This window comes from Dipteris shenzhenensis, chromosome 22 (assembly GCF_047967505.1).
Source record: "Dipteris shenzhenensis isolate YYH24624 ecotype China chromosome 22, Dip_SZ_1.0, whole genome shotgun sequence".
Taxonomy (NCBI): domain Eukaryota; kingdom Viridiplantae; phylum Streptophyta; class Polypodiopsida; order Gleicheniales; family Dipteridaceae; genus Dipteris; species Dipteris shenzhenensis.
Window position 1 is genome coordinate 41,846,090 of NC_141617.1, and position 26,260 is coordinate 41,872,349.

General features: G+C 44.6%; 1 protein-coding gene across 2 annotated transcripts in view; it reads right to left on the reverse strand.

Annotated features, from left to right (window-relative positions):
• The window catches only part of LOC147888121 (uncharacterized), a 140,842-nt gene extending 117,840 nt beyond the window's left edge, over window positions 1-23,002 (reverse strand). The window contains exons 1-9 of one of the 2 annotated variants that reach the window (XM_087393465.1): window positions 21,924-23,002; window positions 21,673-21,731; window positions 21,425-21,556; window positions 14,955-15,095; window positions 10,245-10,316; window positions 9,692-9,786; window positions 7,980-8,112; window positions 7,652-7,834; window positions 7,247-7,440 (exon numbers count right to left, since the gene is read on the reverse strand). In XM_087393465.1, the coding sequence (XP_087249591.1) occupies window positions 7,247-7,440; window positions 7,652-7,834; window positions 7,980-8,112; window positions 9,692-9,786; window positions 10,245-10,316; window positions 14,955-15,095; window positions 21,425-21,556; window positions 21,673-21,731; window positions 21,924-22,500 (1,586 nt within the window). In that variant the 5' untranslated portion in view covers window positions 22,501-23,002. The remainder of the gene's footprint in view (window positions 1-7,246; window positions 7,441-7,651; window positions 7,835-7,979; window positions 8,113-9,691; window positions 9,787-10,244; window positions 10,317-14,954; window positions 15,096-21,424; window positions 21,557-21,672; window positions 21,732-21,923) is intronic. The other variant, XM_087393466.1, reaches the window with a different exon arrangement.
• Window positions 23,003-26,260: the final 3,258 nt, after the last annotated feature.

The window sequence follows — 26,260 nt, forward strand, 5'->3', positions numbered from 1 at the left end:
GAATCAAAACTCTCAAGCATAAAACAGTTGCCACTGTGCGACACCCTAGTGTCGTAACACCGGCCTATCACTGGCCGTAAAAGCATGCATGATTAGTAAAAACATATGTCTAGGTGTGTGGATTTGTATGTGTGAGAGCATATGTTTAGACTATGGTCTACACCACTGTTGGGCGCTGATGACGTCAGTGGGGATGTCATAGTAGCTAGTCCCTGCTATGCGTGATGGAGTTTATGGTTTTAAACCTTACGAGTGACTGTCATGAGATTGAAACTGCACTATGTTGTGTTTTTAGAGGATGAGTTTGGGCATGTTCTTGGATTCATGTAGATATAAGACTTATCATTATAGAGAAGCCCCAAATGATGTGTGACCTTCAAATACTGGAAGACATGTTTCACTGCTTGCCAATGCTGTGTACTCGGTTCATAAACATGCTTAGCTGGGAAACGGCATACTACAGATTAGGCGGAGTGTGACACAAATAAATCTGGCTTGCTGATATAGAGTGGCATCAAATGGGTCATTGCAACCCTCTATGGAAAAACAGAATCCAGGCTCCAAAAGCGTTGAAACAGGCTTACAATCCTCAAACTGAAAATGAGGAGCTGTCCAATGTACTTAGAGTCGTTGATCATAATCCCCCCTCAAAAGCAGCCCACAGTTGCTACCTCTAGTTGTGAGGCTGAGTATAGGGCAACCTTTACAGCTACTGTGAAGTGAGTCTGGCTTCGTAAGCTACTTGCACAACTTGATGTGGTCCAAACATCTTCTACTACCATCTACATTGACAACCAGAGTACCTTGCCTATTGCACATAGTCCCATGTTTCATGCTCGTACCAAGCACATAGAGGTTCACTATCATAACGTCATGGAGCGACTATTAGCTGGGGTCATCCACTTATCCTATGTAGATAACTAGGCAGATCTATTCATGAAGGCTCTACCATTATCCTATGTATATAACTAGGCAGATCTCTTCACGAAGGCTCTACCACGGATCAAGTTTGAAGATTTTCGACAAGCTTTCCATGTGGTTGCTTTTGTTACGTAATCCTACTATCCTTGTATTATCATAGGTTGTATCCATCACGATGAACATGTGCAACCATCATTTAGTTTCCAAGTATTTATATCACGTTTCCAAGATACTTAAGCGATACCATGAAGGGGGGTTTGTTGCCACATTTTCCTTGGTATGAGCCTTTAGACTAGATTTAGCCCTTTTAGAACAGTTAGTACTAGTAGTACTAGTCCTATCTAGGGTTAGGACAATTAGGACATTTAGTCCTAAGTTAGACCACATAGTATATGGCTATCCTTTGTACTCTTATCCATATTCATTCCTGTAACAAGTGCACGTCACCTGTTTCCTGTTCCCTTCTCATTTTGGGAGGCTTCGGATTAGGCCATGCATAATGGCCATAGGCTGGCCATTCTACTCTTGGACTTTGAGAAAGCTTATGATAGGGTAGACTGAGGCTTTTTAGAGGGCACACTTACTCGCTTTGGTTTCTCAGATGCATGGATCAAAGGGGTGTCAGCCCTCTACAAGACAGCCCACAGCCAGGTTCTTATTGGTGGAGACAGGGGGGACAGGTTTGAGATTACCAAATCAGTCCATCAGGGATGCCCCTTAGCCCCCTTTCTGTTCCTATTTGTGGCTGAAGCTATGAGCTATTACATTAGAGCTCAAGCTGGTATTGTAGAGCTTAGGCTTGCTCTGAGGTAGGAGGAAGAGCTCTTTCATCATCTACGCAGGTCACATCCACGGGAAAAGGCAATATTGGTGTGCGAGGGTCATTAGATGGATTCACATGGCATGTCTATTGATCACCTATCAAGCACATGGACATGATGTTGTACTCCACCTAAGCAAAGAGCCTTTGCAAGCTTGCTCCAATGAGCTAGCAGCTTAAGAAGAGAAAGCAAAGGAATGAGAGTTTATTTGACAAATATTTTGAGATTGCTAACCACTAATGTCTTCTGGTATCAATGCACCTTCATGTGAAACCAATAGTGAAGGATGGATTCAATCAACTGTTAGAAAATAACCCAACAAAGGGTACACGCAGCGGAAATAATGCCCACGAGCTCACACACTGTGCGGTGTGGGTGTGGAATCACAAACTTCTTTACTTATGTGCATTCAATAGGTGTGCAGACTCATCAATAGACAATGAACCAAACTAGATAGAGAAACCACCAAATAATATATTTCCATCCTCAACTATGGACACAATACAAGAGTGACAGATCCAGAGTCCCACCAATGGTGTGGTCCTCTGATCTTACCACAAAGTCCTTCTCCTATCTGCTGGCTATCTCTAGACTAGAGGCCGCGTGCTCCACCTCGAGCGTAAGTAAACTTTCCGTCTAGGATGATCCTCTCCACCTTGCTGTCTGGGAACCAGCCTAGGTGGGCAGCTTCCTGGCTAAGTCTGCAGCCCTGCTAGCACCTTTCTATCCTCCTGAATGTAGGTCCAGAGGGTGGCTACCTGCTGCTCCTTTCTGCTCTGGATTTGCTGCTGCAAGTGATACTGAAATGAGGCTAAATGGCCTCTTTATATAGGCCCCAAGGCCTGTACCAAAAAACCGACTGGTCAGCCCTAAACTGGCCGACTCAGTCTGTATGAAAACCGACCCCACAGCTCCCCATTTATGGGACTGTGGGCTGCCCTTTTGGGGCACTCATTACAAGGGCCCTTGGCCCATCTTTCAAGGGCAGATGCCCTATAAATACAGGGTCCAGCCCCCCCCAAAACATACTGCAAACAGTGCGCCTCCTGTCCTAGATCTATCGCAATCTGTCCCAGACTGTCTTGCTTCTGCTCCGGGCTTGTTCCAGCTCTAAGGCTCCTGCCTGAGCTCCGTACGCCAGCCATACAGCAGGCATCTGTATTCTGCCATCCTTCCGTACTTTCCTGGTCCTCTGTCCTGCCCATAACAGTTCTAGATGTGCTGCCCTCATGCCAGCCATGATGCTGTCTATGTGGCAGCCCCTTTCTCTCTTTTCCTGTTGGGTACTGCCCTAGGTCTCCCTCCCCCATGCTCTCCTCATATGGGGGCTTACAGATGGGGAGGTGACCTTTCCAACACCCCCTCTCACCGACACATCTCAGCCCAATGCCAACACGTCGATGAAGATGCTCCAGTAACTCCCTGGTCGTAGTCCTCTGGAACCTTTCGGTGTCGAAATCTTTTCCTGGCTTTTCATCCAGTGGCTCCTGCTCCACCAAGTCCGGTTCTGCTTCCGCACACCATCCTGGTACACAGTTCCATCTCTGGTAGCACCTCCTGGTACCACCTCCTTCAGTCGCATTCCCGCCTCTGAACTTGAGCAACCCAGCCGTCACGATCTTCCAGTCGTCCCCCTCATAATGAGTGAACAACCTGGAGTCTTCCAGGCACTATGCTCTGAGGGCCTGTTTCGACCCGTCCTTCCTTTGGCAAGGTCTGTAACCAATGAATATTTCCAGATAACCTGGACCATGAACTCTCGCTAAGTTCTCAAGCAGGTACTCTTCTGGCTTCAGTACTCTTTGTCCACCACCTTCTAGCAATCTGCGTCCGAGATTTGAAGAAGCACCAATACTTCCTCTTCTACCTTCGAAGAAGGCCAATTCCTTCCAATCTCTTATCACCTGAGACAAATGAAGAGCAGAATCTCCCCACAGCATGCTATAAAGGCTCAAATGCAAAATATCAAATACATACCAGACTGTTGTACTGCCTGAATGTTCGCCCTGAAAGGAAACCCTATACCTCAATGAGGCACCCGCCAAGATCCTGTGTAATCCAGTACTGTCCCCTTCTGAAGTCCAGCATCCATCTGACCATGAAACCCCAGGGCTTTCCATGGAATCCACCCTCGTGTCAGTGTCAACAGCTACACACCTGGAAGGTACCAAGCGCTCCATACTGTCCTTCACCTTCACAAAGGCATCTGACTCCTCGTCGACCCAACTCTCTATGTCAGACATCCTTACTGTGATTTCGGGATCAACATACCTGACCTCGGTAACACTCGGTGATGTCACCAGGAACAATTCTTCGATTACCACATTAGCTTTGGCCTTTCCCTCTGAATCAGGGTCAGACTCCTGTTTGTTTTTCAGATCCGCCTTTTTCTTTCTGCAGTCCTTTGCAAAATGTCCGGGCGTATCACAATAGAAACACTTCTTCTTGTGCTTCCTCTTCGAAGTCCCCTCGTCGTCAGAGTCATCTTTATTGGACTTGCCACTGTTAGGCTTGCCCTTTCCCTTACCTGCGGAATCCTTCACCAGCATCGCCTTGTCGTCTTTGTCCTCGTTGTAGAGCTTCTCCCGAGCTTCCTCCTGTAACAGTAATGGACACAACTCCTCAAATGTCAGAGGTTTGGTCCTCTGTCCTGCTGTCACAGCCGTAACAAAGCTCTTGAAACTCCGAGGCAATCTCCTCAGTACCATCAAGGCCAGATGGCATGAGTCTGTCTTCTGACCAATTGCTGCTAACTGATCCCGCACCACCTTGACCTTCGTCAAATGGCTATGTACCGTATCGCCTTCTTCCATATCAAGATTGTAGAGTTGATGCTGAAGAAGCACGATCCGGGAGGTATTATCTGTCTCGTACAGATCCTTCAAGGTGGCCCACGCCTCTACTGACGTCTCGGCCAGCTGGATATGCGAAAGAACAAAGTCCGCCGTAGTCCCTATGATTATTGCCAGGGCATGGGCATCTCTTTCTTCCCAAGCTTCAAGCTCCTCTCTGTCTATTGCCATGAGTACCTTCCCTTTACTGTCCACCAAGTCTTCCGGCTTCGACTCCTCTCCCGTGGTCAGCTTCCACAACTTCCGAGCCACTAAATGACTCCGGATCTTCACTTTCCAGATCGGGTAATTAGTCCCGTCCAGGTTCCCAGACTCTCCAAAGTTAGGGATAGTGAAAGAGAGAAAACTGGAGGAGGAGGAAGGGATAGCAGGGGCTGAAGAGGCTGTAGATGGCGACATCTCTGCTGTATATACCACACAGCAAAGTCAACCAAACTCAATTTCAGTAAACCAGAACTCTGAACGCACCTGACTGAACTTGAGTCACCCTCCTTCTCGCAAGGGCACAATCCTCCAGTCGTGGAAGTCGATTCCCTAGAGCTTCTGAATCAGGGTCGTCCTTCAGCAAGGTCCCTGCCTTCAGGCTCCCACACCTGTGAGCCTCCTACTTGGGCTCTGATACCATGTTAGAAAATAACCCAACAGAGGGTACACCCAGCGGAAATAATGCCCAGGAGCTCACACAGTGTGCGGTGTGGGTGTGGAATCACAAACTTCTTTACTTATGTGCATTCAATAGGTGTGCAGAGTCATCAATAGACAATGAACCAAACTAGATAGAGAAACCACCAAATAATATATTATGGACACAATACAAGAGTGACAGATCCAGAGTCCCACCAATGGTGGTGTCCTCTGATCTTACCACAAAGTCCTTCTCCTATCTGCTGGCTATCTCTAGACTAGAGTCCGCGTGCTCCACCTCGAGCGTAAGTAAACTTTCCGTCTAGAATGATCCTCTCCACCTTGCTGTCTGGGAACCAGCCTAGGTGGGCAGCTTCCTGGCTAAGTCTGCAGCCCTGCTAGCACCTCTCTATCCTCCTGAATGTAGGTCCAGAGGGTGGCTACCTGCTGCTCCTTTCTGCTCTGGATTTGCTGCTGCAAGTGATACTGAAATGAGGCTAAATGGCCTCTTTATATAGGCCCCAAGGCCTGTACCCAAAAACCGACTGGTCAGCCCTAAACTGGCCGACTCAGTCTGTATGAAAACCGACCCCACAGCTCCCCATTTATGGGACTGTGGGCTGCCCTTTTGGGGCACTCATTACAAGGGCCCTTGGCCCATCTTTCAAGGGCAGATGCCCTATAAATACAGGGTCCAGCCCCCCCCAAAACATACTGCAAACAGTGCGCCTCCTGTCCTAGATCTATCGCAATCTGTCCCAGACTGTCTTGCTTCTGCTCCGGGCTTGTTCCAGCTCTAAGGCTCCTGCCTGAGCTCCGTACGCCAGCCGTACAGCAGGCATCTGTATTCTGCCATCCTTCCGTACTTTCCTGGCCCTCTGTCCTGCCCATAACAGTTCTAGATGTGCTGCCCTCATGCCAGCCATGATGCTGTCTATGTGGCAGCCCCTTTCTCTCTTTTCCTGTTGAGTACTGCCCTAGGTCTCCCTCCCCCATGCTCTCCTCATATGGGGGCTTACAGATGGGAGGTGACCTTTCCAACATCAACTCTTGATAGGTATTCCACCTGTATAATAGATTTGAGGAAGTAGTTTCTAATACTATCACATATGAAACTTCCTGAAGACCACTTTTTTTAGATGCAATAGAGTTAGGCAAACTCCAGAGTCGGTGAACCATTATGGCAAACAGTTCATATAACTGGTCATGCAGTTGGTGAAGGTCTAGTCCAACTCGACAACTTTACTCAGTGCCGGCGAATGGCATTCAGTGTGGTAAGTTTTCAACCCTTTGAGGTACTAGACAAAGAGCATCTCTATTCCCACTACAAAAGCATGGCCGCCACAACAGACATTGTTCTCACATGCACCCACCATCAAGCACACTAGCTCCACCGGTAGAACCAATCTCAACCCGGCAACAAAATCAATCTCCACAACCTTGTGAGATGCCAAATATTAGCAGAATAGACTATCATCCGAGCAACCAATTCAGGTCCTATACAGCTCTGCGGACACTAGTTACAGATTGAAGGATGCAAGGTAGACATCATCTTTGCGGGCATACAATCCACTCTTCAGCCATGTTTCCAGCAGTACTCAACCTACAGGAGACAGCCATAGTTGGACCCATTGACTTGTATTCAGCGTGCAATACTTCACACAAGCTGTTTCATTGTCCCAAAGACTATATATAGAGATTATTCCCCATTGGACTAGAGAAGAGTACAAGCATGCCACAGAGACCATGGAAACTTAAAAACCTCAGCATAAGGATCCCAAAAAATATATTCCTCACAAAGCATATCATCCGAATACAACCCAAGCAATCCAATAAGACAATTTTTTTCCCATGAATCCAGACTCAATCCCAACAGCGCCCACCATGCATATCCTTGTTTCTTGGTGATCTAGGAGGTCACTATAAGAAAATTGGACAATTCCATAAACATAACCAACTTAATACCCATCACGTCCTTCACAAAGGACAAAGGTGTCAATAGCACAATATTGGCAGAAAGTAGCTTACGATGTAGAAATCAGCAATTCCCTTTCAAGAGCTTCTTCACATGCTGCAAGAGAGGCAAGTGCAACTTCAGCATCTTGCAAAACTTTGGTTTTTTTCCTTCCAAAGGACCCTGATTTGGTGAGCATTCCAAGCATACAGCGTCGTTTTTGTCGATCCACAAGTACATCAAAAGGCATAACTGATTCAAGAAGCTCCTGTAAAGACCATGCAGATATTATCAAACGAAGCAAGGACTTGAGCTCACAGACAGCATAATAAATTTTAGATCTGTCTTCTTTCTTTTCACAAAACAATATTTTGCTCCTAAACTCCTTTACTAACAGATATCTCCTTAACTCTGTTGCACAATAGCAAGTCCCTGACCTTTTCTGTTGTATGATGAGTGGATGAAAAGCTGGTACTCACTTTCATTGTAGGTTCCTCTTCATCCATGAACTCCAACTTCCTTTGCAAATGCTCATCCCAGTCCTCTCCATAAACAACTGCTTTTCTTTTCTCTCTTTTGGTAATTTTTTTGACATATCTCCAATTCCTATCGGAGCTCCACATGGCAGCAAGTTCCGCACGGAGCCTGTGAAAAGTTTCAGGCTGCATCCACAAACTCATGCCAAGTTCACAAAATGATTGCACAAAAGGTCTGTACAAAAAGTAAAACTTTATACTGACCACAAAACATTATATATGATACAAATCAAAACTCCAACTACAAGGGTTTTAAGAGGCAGCCTCGCACTTGAAGCACAGCAAAGCAGAGATCTTCAAGCTCTGCTTTCACAGCCCATACTCCCAGTCGCAAAGCTAATGAGCACCAAACTGCAAGCGTCTCTTGTGCAACAGCTTGTGCTTTTGAGGGTGGTAGTGCATAACTGCACATAAGCAGAGCAGGTTTTCTCAGTGATATTTGAAAATGTACCTGCTATCATTACCAGAAGCACATACAGATGTGTGTATATCCATTTGCCTGTCCTATTGATTGATTTCCCATTCAATAATTTAATTGTCTGCAAGCGTATGTATCAGTAGAATTGCCCCCGGCAGAAAGGGTTGAGTGGGAGGGTCGTGTGTGTAAGCCGTGAGGGGTTTTGGGATCTGTTGTTTTGTGTGGATGACAGTTGATAGGAAAAAAAAGGATGGTTGCCAGCAACAAACAACAGAGTCTTCTTTAAAACAAGATGCCTCTGCTTATGCTGCCAAATATTCAAAGAGAGCCTCTTCAGTAATATCCTTTTAAGGATGAATAAAAAGTGTGAGTGTAATAAGACTGAGTGCCTTACATATACCATTAATAGTATGCCTTTGAGTATCAGTAGAATAAAACATGCACTTTGAAGGATTCTCAAACCTGTGCATAAGCAGCACAGTTTACAACGGAAACAGACCTACTTCCAATCAAACAGCTCAGAAAATCTCTCCTTCCTCAATAGTTGAGACGTTGAGAGCTCTTGCATCCAAGGCAATATTGGGCTGTGGCCCTTCATTGTACCGTACTAACACTGAGAGCTTCCAAAACTACTCCCTTGTGCTCCAGTTCTCTTGGTTGTTGAGCACTCATTCTGACGTTGTACTAAACCTGTCTGTAATTGTGAATACCATGAGTGCTAAAACTGATTCTATATAATTGAAGACACATAAGTTGAAACCTTGAGGTTCATGAAGTTAGCCCACATGGTGGCCTTCATGGTGAAAATGTGGGCATACTCCTCCACATATATATTCTGACATATTATAAGCACTTGTATTCATCATCATCTTTTGGGATAGAAGTAAGCTATTCTCCTAACTCATTTGGGGTCGTGTCGTGTCCCTTCCTTAGATTTTTGCTTAGTCGAGTAATCTCTAACAAATTTGTCTGCACACTCATGGGTTACCCTATTGGTAAAATGCATAATCAATGGTCATAGCTGCTCTAACTGTAGCAAGGAGTGCCATTTATTTCTGTGGTACACTGGAAACAGGCAGCAAGACTCCTCAAACCCTATAGCCAGCACCATTATCAAGCATAAACCTCCTCAACTCAACCCTGTATCCACATTCTTTCTTTGGTCCTTTCCTTTGACCGATTGTTATATGTCTTGATCTTTGCCTAGCATTGAAACGTTCAAAGCCTTCTCGGCATTTCACCCAAAAAAAAGGGTGTGTGTGCGCGTGCGTGTATGTGCGTGGGCGCACATGCATGTTTGTGTGTCCGCATTCATGTGTGTGTGTGGAATAGGGGTGAAGGGAGGGAGCACACGCACATGCACCTAGGTGTAGATTTGTCCATTAAGAAATAGATGAGAAAAACTTGCACTGCAAAAATTAGTAAACAACATAATTTAACAAAGATTCTAGAGACACATTACTTCAGATAATTTATAACAAATGCAAAAAATGTAGCAGGATGGCTAACACACATAAAGAGATGATTACATAAACTTTTATCTATGATAGAGTTTGACCACTTACATTGTCCGCATGTTGTGCAAACGATCAGCAAGCTTTATTAAAACCACTCTTGGATCATTTACCATCCCCAAAAGCATGACCCGTAAACTGTCTACCTGTGATGTTACAAAACAAGGTATTAATAAGTCATTTGAAAGCAACAACTCTAGTGCATTCATTCCAAATTCAACCTTCTGAAGTAGTATTTTAATAAATATCTCCACCATTTACAACAAGCTCTCAATGATTTTATGTTTTGCAGAAAATAGACATCTATTGGAGTATTAAGCAAGGGTAATTCCTCTCAATCTATCATTTTGAATATTTAGAAAATTCACACAAGAATCTTAGACCCATCCCAAGGATCCTTTCACTGCAAATAGAGCTTCAGCTATTATCAAGATGCTAGGACCAGAGAGTAGTGTTTCATAGAGGTTTGGGTTACTTCTGTGAAAAATATTTCCAAAATGCTACAAAGAATTATCGTTTGACGACACCTTTATAACATAAATTGTTAATGTCCTATATGCAGTGCGCAACATGCCATACAAATCATGAGATACCAAGGCCTCACCTCTGCACTGGAGAGACAACCATTATCTGATTCAGCTCTCTGAGTAGATGTTCTGCGGTGCCGCCGCAGCAACTAGTAATACATAACAACAATGGACAATGAACACATCAGCCTTGTCCTCAAGTTAAAAAATGCATTCCCTAACTTCTTAACTTTGCACAGCCTTCTAAAAAATGCATTCGAAGCAATGTTCATTGTTCTATTACAGCTCTTACTGTAGATACAATATGCTGGCTTCGACCCTCATAAAGCTGAAATGGAACAGGAAACAAAAACAACTATAGTACAAAACCATAAAAAATAAAAGAGCTGAAATAAGAAGAAGCCAAATGGTTCCTCAACCTACGGTCCAGCAGGTCTATCACTATTGACACACTTGACTATCAGCCAATGTACTTTTTACCTTGTACTAAGAGCAAAAATAAGTTTTCCCTTTTCAGTTTACTTTCTATTGCTCTATCCTTTTTAATGGATGAAAGGCCTGATGAGGACAGTTTGATCGAAGACGAGCATCACTTTATATGGCAGCGTCAAGGATACTTGACGCTTGGCATATGATACGCAGATGGTCGTACAACAAGCTCTAATGGCCTTTCTCTCCCTCCCAACTGGTTGGAGTGAAATCAGCTCCAAGGACTCTCAAAGCCACCCGGCAATCAATTCGCTGCCAATAGAGGGCTGTTGGGCAAATCGCAGCAGACAAGGGACCACCTGGATCAATTCACAACTGAATCTGCGCTTCTTGGGGCAATTCACGGCAGGGTTTTGGCTCCCTAGATCAGTTCGTAGCAGACCTGGAGTACCTGGGAAAACCCTAATCGCAGCAGTTAGACAGCTCTCTGATGGCTGGAACAGACTTCACAGCAAACCCTGTCCTTTTGGCAGTTCGAACGTGTGAAAGGACGGAAGTTATGAGGCTGGAATCATCCGTGCAATCACCTGGGAAGGCGAGGAAGAGCAATAGGAAGAATTCGCTGCAAAAGAAGAGTGTTGGGAGGGAGCAAAGAAGACAGTACACCACACTAGGGGCCAGAAATAAGGGCTGCCCGCGCCCCCCCCCCCCCCCGAAGATCATTATTGCAATAGACAATAACTTTGTACAATTGGCCCTGAGAGGAGCATGAAGCTGAGTACAACCTTGAACAAATCTAGGAGCTCTGAGGCCCCTTCTTTATAGACTTGAAGCTAAACTGAGCTTTCCTGCTTTTGCCCGCTTTGGGACAGCTTTGCATTCTTTTTAGAACCCCGTGGCACCTTCTTTAATGGCTGCAATTTTTCCCGGTGCTTTTTGCCTTGTAGGACCCGCTTTTTGCCACTTGCTCCATACACTCTTCCGAGTCCTACACAAATAGCAACACTTTAACCCATTAAAGGCTAGCGAAATGCATGCATTTCTAGTTCTTAGTCCATTGTGGGTGTCCCCATAGTTCTCTTTTACCAATGCAATGCAAAAGTAAAACAATAAACTTATTCTTAGTTAACCAAAGTCAAATATTCTTTGACCGAAGTCAATTCTAATAAAGATTATACTTTATTTCTTTAGAGAAGTACCACAAGGTGACATGGAGCCACATTGATCTACATGGGGACGCATAGGACAACACTCCTTCCATCTAGGAGCAAGCCCAGACCACAAGTGGAATTGGCGGATATGCAGCTCATTCCAAGATCACGTATGTCCATACTCTCTGTTACTAGTTTTCTCATCTTTACATCCCCCTTGAAAGCAAAGAGTGTGAGACCAAACATGCAAAGAGTAGACCGATCCCCCCCTCCACCGCAATATTGCAAAGAGCAAGTCTAACTATCCAACACCTCCCATGCAATAGTGACTTCTCACTCAGCTTGCAACCGGCAAGGGCAAACCATTACTCCTCACCCCCCTTACTTTGAACTAGGTGGTCAATACCATCATACCAAAGTAAAAGACAATACATTCATTTTTGGGAGACAACCCAGGGCAGAGTACCTCGTATTGACTCCAAATAGATTCAGTTTATTTGACTCAACACAAACACACATAAAGCTAAGCATCATCTACCACCTCAGAGAGGAATAGATCATGCAACATAGCAAAGGAAGCTTCCTGATCAGGTCCAGTAGATGTGCGTAAATGTTCTTGATCTTGTCCAGGTTCTCCTTGGCTCAAGTAGTGAGGTCAAGTTGATGAAGCAATTTGTTGACCAACCTCACACCAATAAGCGCCAGTTCTTTGTCATGCTGCTCATCTGAAAGTGATGCTAATGAGTCTTCACCACGAGGACGAGGCTCCATAATATCAATCTGATTTAGCAAAGGTAGTTGAACAACCCCCAGAGGCTGGCTAAAAAGAAAGAGCAAAAAGGAGAGCTCTAAGCAAGAGTACAAAGGCACGGGCCTCTAAAAACCGTTGCCAAAAATTCCCCAAAAAACACAACCAGCCAGGAGCAAAAGCTAGCTGTAAGCTGCACCCAGTGGCAAGTACAGCACCAAGAGAGACAGCGCCAAAAGAAAACTCCTTCAACCTCCACGAACACCTCCACAATAACACCCAAGAGCTGAATGAAATCTGCCTTTTGCAACAGGCGCTCCCAAGGACGGGACCTATGGCGAAGGCACCCGCCACCAATGGCTGCCAAAAACGGGCTGTCCAGGGTCAGCAAACAGCCTCAGGCCAAGAGACGAGCCAGAAGACTGTTGTGAGCAGGCCCAAGAGCTGTACAGGTAGAGATGGAGCCAAAAAAATGCGTTAACTTCAATGGGCCAATGGCACGAGCTGCTAACCCCCTTCTTGTACTTCAAACCGCTTCAAAGAAACAGTCGGGCTCACCAAAAGATCAAACCAGCCAGTCGCGACCCAGCTTCAAGGGCTCCAGTTGGGCGCAAGCTTCTGTTCCCGCTGTGAGCTTAAGGCCGGCTGAAGGAACACTCAGACAACACCCAGCTGCTTGAACAGCAGCTAGGTGGCTTTGCGAGCTGATAGCGCCTGCAATGGTACACCCACGAACTGAGAATGAGTTCCACGGTCAGCTCCAAAGCTCCACACAGCAACAGCAAACTCGCGCAAACTCCAAACTGGGGGCAGACCTGCTAAAGAAACAATGATGAGGCTACAAATAGGGCAAAGGCGAGGGGAAGAAGATTAGAACAAAGGTGAAGGAAGGAGGGGGAGATGGCTGGACAGGGAGCTGAGATGGGAGAAAGGATGGCAGTGGGAAGCGAGCAGGGAGAATTCACTGCACTCTAGCTAGTTCGCTCTTTCTACTAAGCTTGCATCTTGAGTTTGGTGTCTGTTCACATTGTGCTAGCTCCACGCATTGTTCTCCGCCTCCATCTGTCAAAGACAAGACTCGCAAGGGGGTATTTGGCACTAGCCTCAGTTAAATGGCAATGCTTCAGGGAAGATTTCCAGCAAGTCCTTTTAAAATGCCTTTTTGGTCCTCTCTAATCCTCTATTAGAGTCACAATAGCTTAATAATGTGAATCAGGTTGCTCCAGCAGGTCTCAAATTCTGCCTTAACGGTGAGATGTTTTATCCTCAATGATCAGATGTATTATCCGCAAGTATGCATAACCTTTCTCTGAAGTCCTGAGAGCAGGAAACCAACACAAGAGAAGTCTCGTATGTCACAAACTGAGATGAATCTTTTGAAATGCTACAAGTAACGGGTTCAGTTTACATTCAGTTTTGAACCTTGGGGTGCAAACTGAACACCCATGGCGTTGGTCCAATTTATTCATCCAACTCGTCGTAATCAGCAATACATAATTTGGCTTCCAAAAGGATATTGTGACAGGCCCTTATGGCTGAGTTGAGCTGAGATAGACAGTAAACTGACCATATTAAAGAGGTTTGCAGCATAATTTATGAGTAAATATACTTCACTGTCTGGTGTCGTTTCTGTGAATAGTACATTGTGTTCTTAATGCATAAAGCTCAATTTGAGTCAACAAGCCTCCCTAGGGTCTCACTTTACCATCTCTAAGATGATAGTGAATAGAAATGTACATAGACCTCCCTTCTGTCCATCGAAACCTCTTGACATGCTTGCACTCTCTAATCCCTAATGAACAATATGAACAGCATGAGGAGCACAAACTAAAGCACCAATCTACACACAGATCCAAACTTCATGCAAATGATGTACATATGTGGTACATAATCTTAGCTACCCTTAAATCTTGCCAATTCTTCAATTATCAACTAGCAGATATAAAATATAAAAATCCAGTCTAGCATATATGCAGCTCTGTGAATAGCACACTGTACACATATTAGGAGCAGCACCAACCTTCCTACAGATAACCACAATATCCATATGTTCCTCACTCAGGAAAGATCAGGCATGCTGTTGGGCGTTTTAGCCAATGATATACAAGGAATCATCACCTCCCACGAGTTGTTATGATTTGCTTTCACCCTCAATAAAATGCCCCTTCCAGATATAATTCTCTGACTGGAAACTTCCTAGCCAGATTTGATGCTGTAGAGACACTCTTACAAATCCCCCTTCACCACAAACAAGACCATCCCACAATTTTTTACAATAAACAATATGCATGAGATTATAATATTTGCAGCTCCAACAGACAAAAGTTTACAAACCTCAAGCAATCCCAAGGTAAAAAACCAAAACCATTTTACAATGTATACACAAGATTCATAGTTCTACTTCAAGGTTTTTCTTTTCAAAACATATCCTAGCTCTTTCTTTGGTTTGACCAACTTACTTGGTTAATATGGCTTAGCTTTGACACTCCCGACACTAGCTTTGCAACATCATTTCCAAAAAGTTCTCTTATGTTCCGTATGTCTTGACCAGTATCGTCAATCACATCATGCAATAATCCTGCCACTACTGTGTTGATGGCCTGTAATATTCAAGTGTTCTTTGAATATCCCCAAACTCTCTCTCTCTCTCTCTCTCTCTCTCTCTCTCCACCAGCACCTTAGCTGGTATCCACAGTAAAGGAAATGATCACTACTAAAGTATGTTCTATCAAGCAACAGATGGCTGCAAATGTTAGCAAAAGTTAACAAAGTCGACCTTTACACAGAAGTCAAGGAGCAGCAAAGTAGGGTAAAGAACAAGATCATTTTGTGCATCGGGAGACTGCAGAATGGCTGCCTTGCAGATGAAGAGGGATACACGAAGGATAAAATCATATGCCTTAAGAAAGAAATACCACAGATTGAATGGGATGAAAATGCCATAAGGTACCCCTCACACAAACGAACATCAATTTTTTTTGAAATACTTAGTTTACGATATGCTCTCTTCCTGCTCTGTTTCTCCACAAACAAAGAAAACATTATCAATATCATATCACTCTCTCTCTCCCTCCCAAAACTCTTTGATTAGGATCTCTTTTTCTTCCTTCTTTCTCAAATACTTCTAAAACCTAGCAATTTGAAATACAATCTCTGTCTGTCTCCCTCAATCATCCCCTCAACAGAAGAAAACATAGCAGTTCGAAATATAATCTCTCTCTCTCTTTTCCCTTCCTCTATCTATCCCTCCTATACTAGCAAAGAAAAAAACGACTATTTTCTCTCTCTCTCCCTCACTCATCCCCTCAAACAGATAAAAAAACATAGCACTTTCAAATATACTCTCTCTCTCTCTCTCTCTCTCTCTCTCTCTCTCTTTCCCTTCCTATATCTATCCCTCCTATACTAATGAAAAAAAAAGCGACTATCTTATGTCTCTCTCTCCCTCACTCATCCCCTCAAATAGAAAACAACATGGCAGTTTGAAATAATCTCTCTCTCTCTCTCTCTCTCTCTCTCTCTCTCTCTCTCTCATCCCCTCAAATAGAAAACAACATAGCAGTTTGAAATAATCTCTCTCTCTCTCTCTCTCTCTCTCTCTCTCTCTCTCTCTCTTTCCCTCTTTCCTTGCACACATATGTTTCAATGACAAGGCAGCAAGAGTAAATATTTCTCAGACAAACACACAAAATCAAGGGTACAAGAATTTGGATCTCTCTCTAAAAGGCGAAATCAGCAGGAGCAGCCTTGGAAGAGGTGGAAAACAGCAAAAACAATTTCCTTCTGGCACCCTTTGGCCCTTGGCAGTCCAATCCTGGTAGGTGATACAAATTTGGCACCCCGGAAGCCTGTCTAGTACTTAGAAGCTCCCAACTGCCCGAAAAAGTGCCATTTTGATAGGCGCCTGGCCTGGAAGGCTCTTGGAAGAAGTGCGAATCAGATTTGGGCCTCTGAGAAGGCATGAACAGTAGGCATGCAACAAAAGCGAACTGATCTAGAGGCTCCTGGATTAAAAACGAAATTGGTTTTTGAGCTTCTGGCAGCCCTGGCAGCTCTCATGGACTGTCAAAATCAGCAAGGCGATTTGTTAGAACAGCCCTGGGGCACTTTCCCAACCTTTGACCTGTCTCTTTCTGTCTTTTTGTGGTCCAAAAAACTACCTCAAAGACAATTTCACCCTTTTTGCTTGCTCCTCAAACAACTTGCTAAACGTGGCCCCTTGAGCTATTTTTAGCAACAAGACTTTTACCCCTCTCTAACCTTCAGTCCCTTGCCTTGGCCCATGGAATTAATTGCACTGAAGTGTCCTTTACAATTTTGATCAGTTTGGCCAGGTCAATCACCGTAAATTCCTAAAAATTAGAAATTTTTTGTCCCTGTGACAGGCACTCCCCCGAGTGTCTGGCTATCCAGATGTAACTGTAACTTTTTTGCCCCACAGGCCTATGGGGTCTTTTGCAAATGTGAATACAACTCTCTCTCTCTCATGGTTGTAAGACACGTTAAGACACGACACGTTAGACACGCTTCAGACACGAGTGTCGAAAGTGTCTTCAAGATAAGACACATAAGACACGCCATTGTGGTTATAATAATAAATATTTAATTAATATATGTATAAGTATACAAATGTACAACTTGCTAGCATAGCTAGCTGCTAGATTCTAGAAGTACAATAAGCTACACTTAAATAATGCAAGAAGAAACAATGCACTTGTACAATGTAGTTAAGAGTCAAGACTTGTCACTCAAGTCTTAAAAGTTAAAGTTAAGACTCACGGCTGAAGAGCTCGCAAGTTTTGAGTACTTAAAGGCTTAAACTAATAATTGAATCTTGTCACATGTGACATGAATGAAAACTGCATCTCGATACATATAATTGAAAGGAAGCTTTCGACTCTCAAGACTCAAATCTCTAAAGATTCATCCTAATCTGAATCTATGAGGTCACTGCCACCGCTAGATCCAAAGTCACCATCAATGATAGCATGGCTAAGTCAAACTCAATGTGTGTTGTTACTCCCCACCCACCCAAAAAAAAAAAAAAACATGAGTGTCTTAAGGTGTCTTAAGGTAAGACACGTGTCTTAAGTGTCTTAAGTGTCTTAAGTGTCTTATCATAAGACACGAGTGTCTTAACAACCATGCTCTCTCTCTCTCTCTCTCTCTCTCTCTCTCTCTCTCTTCCGCATGAGATTGTACACGTAGAGTTCGCCATGACACCATTACAAATTGATGCCATCTTTCAGACAGTGACTTTCATTCATAGAGTCTGGGACTTGCCTCATTGGAGACTACTGAGGCGGGCGGGCTCTGGAGTCATCTAGACAACTGGCTGAGGGTAGGGCGGACACATGGTATGCACGTATATCCACATGGTTCGCCAGACACAGGATTCTAATGGACAAGCTCCCTCCCTCTCAGTATAGTATGGATGCACCTCCTGAGTCGATCCCACGAGATGAGATTAACCCTATCATACGGTTAGATCTTCTCCAGCTCCACACGTCTCAGGGCTTGGGGGAGGGAGATCATGAGTTGTCCACCAAGACCCAGTTCTACCGCGACCATTTTCTAAACATCTCGAAGGAGGGATTCATCATCAAACCCCTGTATCTCGAGGACGGAAGAGTCTCACATGCACTGAGGATCGCCATTGGGCAGATGCGGGTTTCATCCCATGAGCTGAGGATTGAAACAGGGAGAGCAGCACGTATTGTGAAGAACCAAACTTCTCGAGAATGCAAATGTGTGCAATGCATGCACAGTTTGAATGCCGATTGGCCCTCCAATGGGAAAGAGCGCCCTCGTGAGAGTACTTGTTTCTATTTCGAACGTGAGATTCACAATGAAAGGGTGATACCCTATACCCTTTCGTTAATGTCCCTTGAGATCACTCAAGTTCCATCTTCCCATTTACACCTACCCTTAGCCTATGACCCATGCATCTACCATTCAATGCACCTTAATGCACCCTTCCCTTCCTATTGCCCCTAATAGAATGAGTGTCACATGTCCAAATTTGATGCCGTCTAAAGCCGTGGCTCCAGCTCGACTAGTCCTATCTACTAAGATGATCCACCGCCATAACAAATCGGCCGATGTCCATCATAAATACATATACATATTACACCATTGGCGTATAATATATAATAATATTTTCATGTCTACTAATCACCGATTAGTGATTTCTCTTGTCATGACACGTATATCCAAAGAGTAGCGGACCTGCACACTAAGAGTGGTTGAGACAAAGGAACACTTTCTATGCGCCTGCCCAACCTACTACAAAATGCAACACATCCCCCTTGTTGGTGGTTTGGCATGTTTTCTAGGACAGTGTTCCACTCAGAGTCTTCCTCATGGCTGCTGACATTTGTGATCCCTACCGAGTCTTTTACAGCATAGCCCAAGGAGGGCTACGACAACTAGAGTCAAAGCCCGCTAACATATCCAGTGGACAATGAAGCCTACATAGAAGAATAGGCTCTTTTCCTGTTTGTGATAAGGACCACCACATCAAAGCATCCTTCTGTAGATGCAATGTGGCAAGAGCAAGCTTCTAGTGGTCGGTCTTATCTTGATAGGCAAAATATAGCTCAAATTGAGGATTTTATCCGCCTCTCTCGCTCCATCATACTTTGGGAATTCTATTCTCTCTCGGGGTTGAAATTTAGCTCTCTTTGAGGGGGTACTTAAATCGTCATCCCCAAAATTCAGCATTCTCTTAGTCCCTAATTATGTCATAATGGATTGTTCAATCATATGACTAAGCTGAGAAACCAGCTTATCAACGGGAGACTCCTCTCTCCCTCTTGCAATTGGATTATAATCCATGTGTATGAGATTTTGAGTTTAAGGCGTAAACTCATCGCCTTACTCTTGGATAGACTCATTTCTCCCTTCATTTCTAAAGGAAAACTCCCTATCAAGAGATTCTTGAAGGAAAGATGAAGGTAATTCTATACGTGGGTTATCATACTCAATATGTGTGTAACTCTCATCTACATTATCCTCTTCAAGAGGAGGTAATGGTTTTCTCTCCCCAGAACCGTTCCGGTAGTGGATACCAAATGTGAAGAAACAGCCTTCTCAAGAATGCAAATGTGTGCAATGCATGCTGAATTTGAATGTCAATTGGCCCTCCAATGGGGAAGAGCGCCCTCGTGAGAGTACTTTCTATTTCGGCCTACATGCAAGGTGTGTGTGAGAGATGGCGATGCAAAGTGAATGAAGAATGCTACGTGAGATTCACAATGAAAGGGTGATACCCTTCCATTAATGTCCCTTGAGATCACTCAAGTTCCATCTTCCCATTTACACCTACCCTTAGCTTATGACCCATGCATCTACCATTCAATGCACCTTAATGCACCCTTCCCTTCCTAGTGCCCCTAGGACCTAGACACGTGTGTGCACATTTTTATTAATAGAATAAGTGTCACGTGTCCAAATTCGATGCCGTCTGAAGCAGTGGCTCCAACTCGACTAGTCCTATCGACCGAGATGATCCACCTCCATAACAAATCGGTCGGTGTCCATCATAAATACATATACATGTCTAGCGTATAATATATAATAATGTTTTAATGTCTACTAATCACGGATTAGTGATTTCTCTTGTCATGACATGAATTCCCTTGGACGCCGAAGAATCAAAGTGGTTGGGCAACGGAGGATCGACTCTCGAGCTCACACAATGGCATTTATGGCTCTAGGAGGGTTATCCACTCCAAGAGATTCAGCGGGAACCTTGGGAGTGGTTTCGACCACCCAACATTGGGCACACAGACAAGATAGAGGCAGATGGCTACAATTGGATGGCTCGCCTTGGAGCCCTCCGTGAGAGAGCCACTAGTTGGAGCGACAGGTTTCGAGTGAGGCCATTACCAAGTTCTCATCTCATCTTTGGACCAACCTCCGCTTGATCTCATACTTCTTCTAGCTAATGGCTCATGGTGGTCTACCAGTTGGTCCATGGTTAGCATAGATGAGGAGAGATGATAGTGGTAGAGACAATAGTGCATTGCCTGTAGAGCTACCCTTCGGGCCAAAGGATTTAGTTGTGCTCTCTCAAGATTGTGGCCACCGTGCAGAGATCCATTGGGTATTCATAGAGGTCCCTTAGGAACAAACCTCGCACAGGGAGCCAATGGCAACAGTTACACTATTGGATTTTCACAGAGTCCCCCTTAACAAGAAAGGGATCACCCTCTACGAGAAACGTGATGAGGGTGTGGTAGCACTCTCAACCACCCTCATCTGGTCTCACTACAATGCAAGGAGGAGTTTGAGCACCAGCCCTTGACTTGGCACCCAAAAGTTCTTGGGCACATGCTTGGTCACCACCACGCTCACATCAACTAGGCATATTGTGATGGAACACCCACCAAACAGCTCTTTGGGAGCTTGGAGCTTGCTGTCAAAGCTGCCCGAGGAGCAACTTAGTCTACTGTTGCAGCTGAAAGGAGCTGGTCCTAAGGTCGACGAGATCAACACAACCATCTCAAAGGTAAGGCGGGAGGGGCTAATAGCAGCCCCAAATGCAGCCCATCCCCCTCCTCGGTTTGGCCACTTCTTCAAAACAGGAGTCCCGCTCAGATTCTTCTTCATGGCTTATGACATTTTGTAATCCCTACCCGGTCTTTTACAACATAGCCTAGGGAGGGCAACTATAGCTAGAGTCTGAGACGTTAGACAGAGATCTCGGGGATGATTTTGAAATTCTTTCTCTTTACTTTGGTAGGTAGTATGTGTACAGAAATGTACTAGCCAGTACGTTTATTTTCAGAACATCATTCTGTAGCAACACTTTACTATGCATCCTTTTTTCAGCTCATCGCATTTAAGTGACGCAAGAGACAGGTTTCTCAGTCCCATAGCCTGCAGATCTATTACGTTTGGAAAAACATTAAACAAGAGCACCTACCCTATTCCCTTTCTGTGGAACCAATGCTGCAAGAATTTTTGCAGTGTGGATACAGTGAGTCAGGTATGGCTCTCCTGTCTTTCTTAACTGACCAGAATGAGCTTCCTTTGCAAAAGAGACTGCTTTTACAACCTGTAAAGTCGCATCAGAAGAAAAGCTTCAGAAAAGGTCTTGCACACTAAAAATGGCACATTTAAGATCAGACGCGTCAAAATAAGGACTGCCTGGTAGCCATGCAGACGGCATACCTCTGCTTCTTCAAATATCTTATATCCAGTAACATCCACCCCCTCCAACTGTAGCTGTTCTGGAAGAGAGAGATTTTTTAAATCAAAAAGAAACTCACAGCAGCAGAAATCGCATTGGCACTCGCTTATTGCTATATCTATTCACGAAAGAAATGGCCTGTATTTGTTGAACAAAGTGCAGCGAACAGTCACCGTTGGCACAATTGGAAGACGGCTGGCAAGGTAATAAGAATAAAGTAGACTGGACTGACCAGGGCTTTCTTCATTGCGCGGCCAAAGTGATTCCACTCGCGTTGATAGGCAAGCACCAGATGCAATGGCAACTGCAGTAACTGCTAGTTGCGTCAGGGTGGAGATCACAGCTGAATGAGGAGTAGAGCTCGACGTAGAAGCAGTGATTGCTCCGCTCGACGCGACAAGCGCTCCGATCGACGCACGGGGCAGACCACCAGTAAAGCGCCGGGGACTTTTCACGTCGGGTGCGCTTTGCACTCGCAAATATTTTCGCAAAGGATTCGTTATCCGTCCCTCGAACAGAAATTGCGAGTCCATCTCTTTGCTTACAAAACATCGATGTTTTCTCGGGCAGCTTCTTCCACGCTCCTGTCTTCTTAAGAGTGTCCTGTCAACAGAATTGTGGTATTGGCCTGAGGATTGCGCATTGCCGCTGCGAAATCTACATGGCTGCCAGATGGCCGTCTCGTTTGCGAACAAGCATGGATTGGACAAACATGCTGAGATTCCCTTCGGCTTCACCCGTGGAAAGATTTCATATTTGGAATTGAAACTTCCTCCCGATAGCTGTAGAGCTTCTGAGACTGTGACCATTAGTCGCCAAGTATACCTCGATTGTTTTATACAAAGATGGACAAGTTTTGCCGCACTCTCACAAACTTTGCACGGTTTTCTCTTTGATCAACAACCGGAACACTAGAATCTTTCGCACTACCAAGTCAACAAAAGGAGCGTTGGATTGGCCACCCTGAGTTGGCGAAGAGAATGCGAGTTGGCTAGACATGCCACAGTCTCTCTCCTTCTCCGTCTCTCAAAGGTGAGACAGACTGCTAACCGGGCTACAAATTTCCTCCCACTGTCTAAGAGGAGGTTCTCGGCAGGAGTCCGCGAAGGGGGGAAGGAAATCGATGAGCGGGCATGCCAAACGCTAAAAGGCGAGACTGCGACGGCAAGTCGCCCGAAATGCCTAGCGTTATTCGGCAAGTTTGAGAGGCGTTTCTGTGCAGAGAGGAAGGAGGAGTGGGAGAAAAGGCTGGAAATGAAGAGTCAGAGGGGGGAGCGAAGGCGGTGGAGAGCCACGGCTGGGGCAAGAAGAAGAAGAAGATGAGATTGAAAGTTTAGTGTTTTTTTAACAATTGAATGTGAGCCTCCCATGTCTCACAAGCCCAGTTTCACATCCTTGTGTAAATATACTTTGTACTTTACTTCGCCTTAATTAACCTCTCGTCCCTTCCCTTTACTTTATTATTTTAAATATTAGCCACCCATTCTCCTTTGCCCTCTTTGCCCTTTTTATGGAGAATCTTCTCTCCCACCTCCGCCCCGGCCCACACCTCACCTTGTCACTCACCCCTCCACATTCTCTTCTCGCCTCCCTCCTCCCCCACCCCGCCTCTTCTCGTGGTGACTCTTGATCTTTGTCCACCAGTGCTCGATCAAGCAGGTGACTTTTGACCTCAACGCCTAGAAAATTCCGAGAGCCTTGCCACTTTCGCATACATGCCTGCTCCCCATGCCTTCTCTCAAGGACAAGTGATGGCTCAGACGATTCCCGCTAATCGACGGTGGAGGCACGTGTGTGGGATTGAACGGCAGGCGTCGATTCATGGTTTTTTTAATATAAAGTATCAAATAATTTTGCAATGAATCATTGGATGGGCTGGCGATTAGAGCTATGCTTTGTAAGCGTGCATGTCACAAGTATGAGACTAAAAGTTGGCCCAATAAATTAATACTTTAAAACACCCCCTTTAAACTTTGGATGCATGATGAACAGCCCAAATTCAACGACATGATCACAGCAAAGCTATATGAGCGTGCATGTCACGACCTAGATTCGAGTAAAAGTTGGTCCAAAAAATCAATATTTTAAAACACCCAACAGCCCAAATTCAATGACACACATAGGCCGTTGATCAGCAGAATCTATTAAGCTATCACCTGGTCTTGAGGCATGCCTTCCACATTAGGTGAAGGGATGTGAGTCCCCAAGTTGCCACACTTTGTGATGGTGACCTAGGTCCCCACGTCCCTTCCCCATCTCATACCTCTCGCTTTTATCCACACCATTTAGGTTCCTCTTCCCCCTCCTTTTGTGCCTTGTGTGTCTCCCTCCCACTCCCCACTCCTCTCCATGGACCTCCATGTGCTCGCCACACTCCCCCAATCATGGAAACCCTCATCTTGCTCAAACTCCTCCATGCGTGCCCTACCTTCCCACCTCTCAACCTTCCTTGATCCTAAATAGGATTTTGTGAGTCTCTTCTCAACTTTGCTCCACACGCACATTCCCTTAAATCATGCCTTAGTACATTGCCAATAAGTATATGGCATTCTTTCCCTCTACTCATATAATGTTCCTTCCAGATTCATCAAGATCATGAGTACCTAGCATGTGTGTACCTTGTCATTCATTTTAGTATAACTTTGGCATATGCTTACATTATTAAACATATACATCTTCACCTGTAACATGCTCTGCATCCCTTGTCCGACCTTGTCACTTCTTAAAATCATGTATCCAAAGTAAACAACCCTCATTAGAAGCATAGTGCATGTATTAGGGCTTGTTTCCACGATGCGTGAATGCGCGCATTTGGGTTCTCATTTCACCACCTATTTGGTTCACGCGTTGTGAAAAAAGGAGGGATGCGAGTGGTGGTATGGCCTCCCGGTGGCCGTTTAGATCCTCAGTTCCCTGTGAGATTGGTTTGGCCACCGGGGTGGTGCATGGGCTAATCATGATAGCTACCCAATCAAAGCATTTCACAGGTCTATCTCCTCCACTCTCTTGTAGTTTTCACAACAATGAATGTCATATTTCTCCACAATCTAGACTCCCATGTGGACTAAATCATTCCGCCACCCACTCCCACTGCTGCTCTTGCCCACATCACACTTGGCCATCGTGGAAATAGGCCCTTATATATGCTCATCATTAGAAGTGTAGTAGACATAGCAAATGTACCCATCATTTTTCCTATTTTACTTTTTTTAAAAGGAAAAGGCCGAATATATTAAGAGGGTGGTTGGCCCTCCAAAAAAGGATTCAGGTTGACGCCGACAAACCTCTTTGTGGTGAGTCTATCGAGCTCACTCAGCATCTTTTCCAAAATTACGTCGTAAACAGAGGTGCCTGGTTCAAGGTAAAGAATGCAATCCGTAAAGCGAGAATCATGCATTGCTTTCGCCTAGGTTCACAATGGAGGATCTCGCTTTTAGGCAACACTATGGCGCTCCCGTCCACGTTGGCGGCTAGCTAGCCGTATGTTAGGGCTGCTCTTTTTCTTGCTATGTGGGTCCTCAAAAATAAATTAATATTTCAAAAGAAGATCCATCTTGGCTATAGAGAGGAAACCCTCATGGCTATGATCTAAAACAATCTTAGAGACTTCAGCTTAGCGGTACGACTATCTAATCCCGTGATCAGTCACACCCTTCTCGAAATTCGCGCACACCTCCCTCTGTGAGGCTTTGCAATGCAAGCCTAGGGTGCTAAGCCTCAATTTGGGCCAATTTTTGTACAAGTATACCCATCATTAGAAGCATAGTGGATGTAATAAAATATACCCATCATTAGAACCATAGTGGATGTCGTAAATATCCCCATCATTAGAACCATACTAGGCATAGTAAGACATACATATACCCATCATTAGAACAATTGTGGGTGTTATAAATATCCCCATCATTTGAAGCGTAGTAGGCATAGTAAGACATACTAACTCGACATACTTCAAAAAATTATAGCTTCTGGCTGATTCCACACAAATGTTTTTTATTTTACATGTACAAAATTCAAGTTGCATGGGCTAGAATACAAAGAGTCAAACTCAAACAACACGAGCATAACACAACCCCAAATTAGCAAATGTTACTCTAATGATTAATTGACACACACATACTCATAAAATAAGCCCAATTATTAATGTCCACACACATACTTTGCAAGCCAACATTGTATCAACGTACTCATAGATTGTAAAAAGAGCAATGAGTACACAATGTCAGGTGAGCATATTCATAAACGAGCCATTGAGTACAAACGCGAGGGGTGCATACTCAACATAAAGGGGACATACTCAAAGAACAAGGTAAAAAGACCATAACAAAAGCTATCTGATATGTATTCCTTTGTTGGCATGAAAGGTCAAGGGAATAAAATCAAAGACGATGCACCAATCATTGCTATTACTGTCGCTAAGTGTCAACTCAATCATCGGCTCCTTCTTGAGATGGCTCCACGTCGGAGCTAGGAGTGCATGTGACGTATCCCGTGTCATTGGTGTCCTTCTCATTGTGCTCTAAGCTAGGCATATAGATAGGACCATTTGTTAGGGTCACCGTCCTAGGG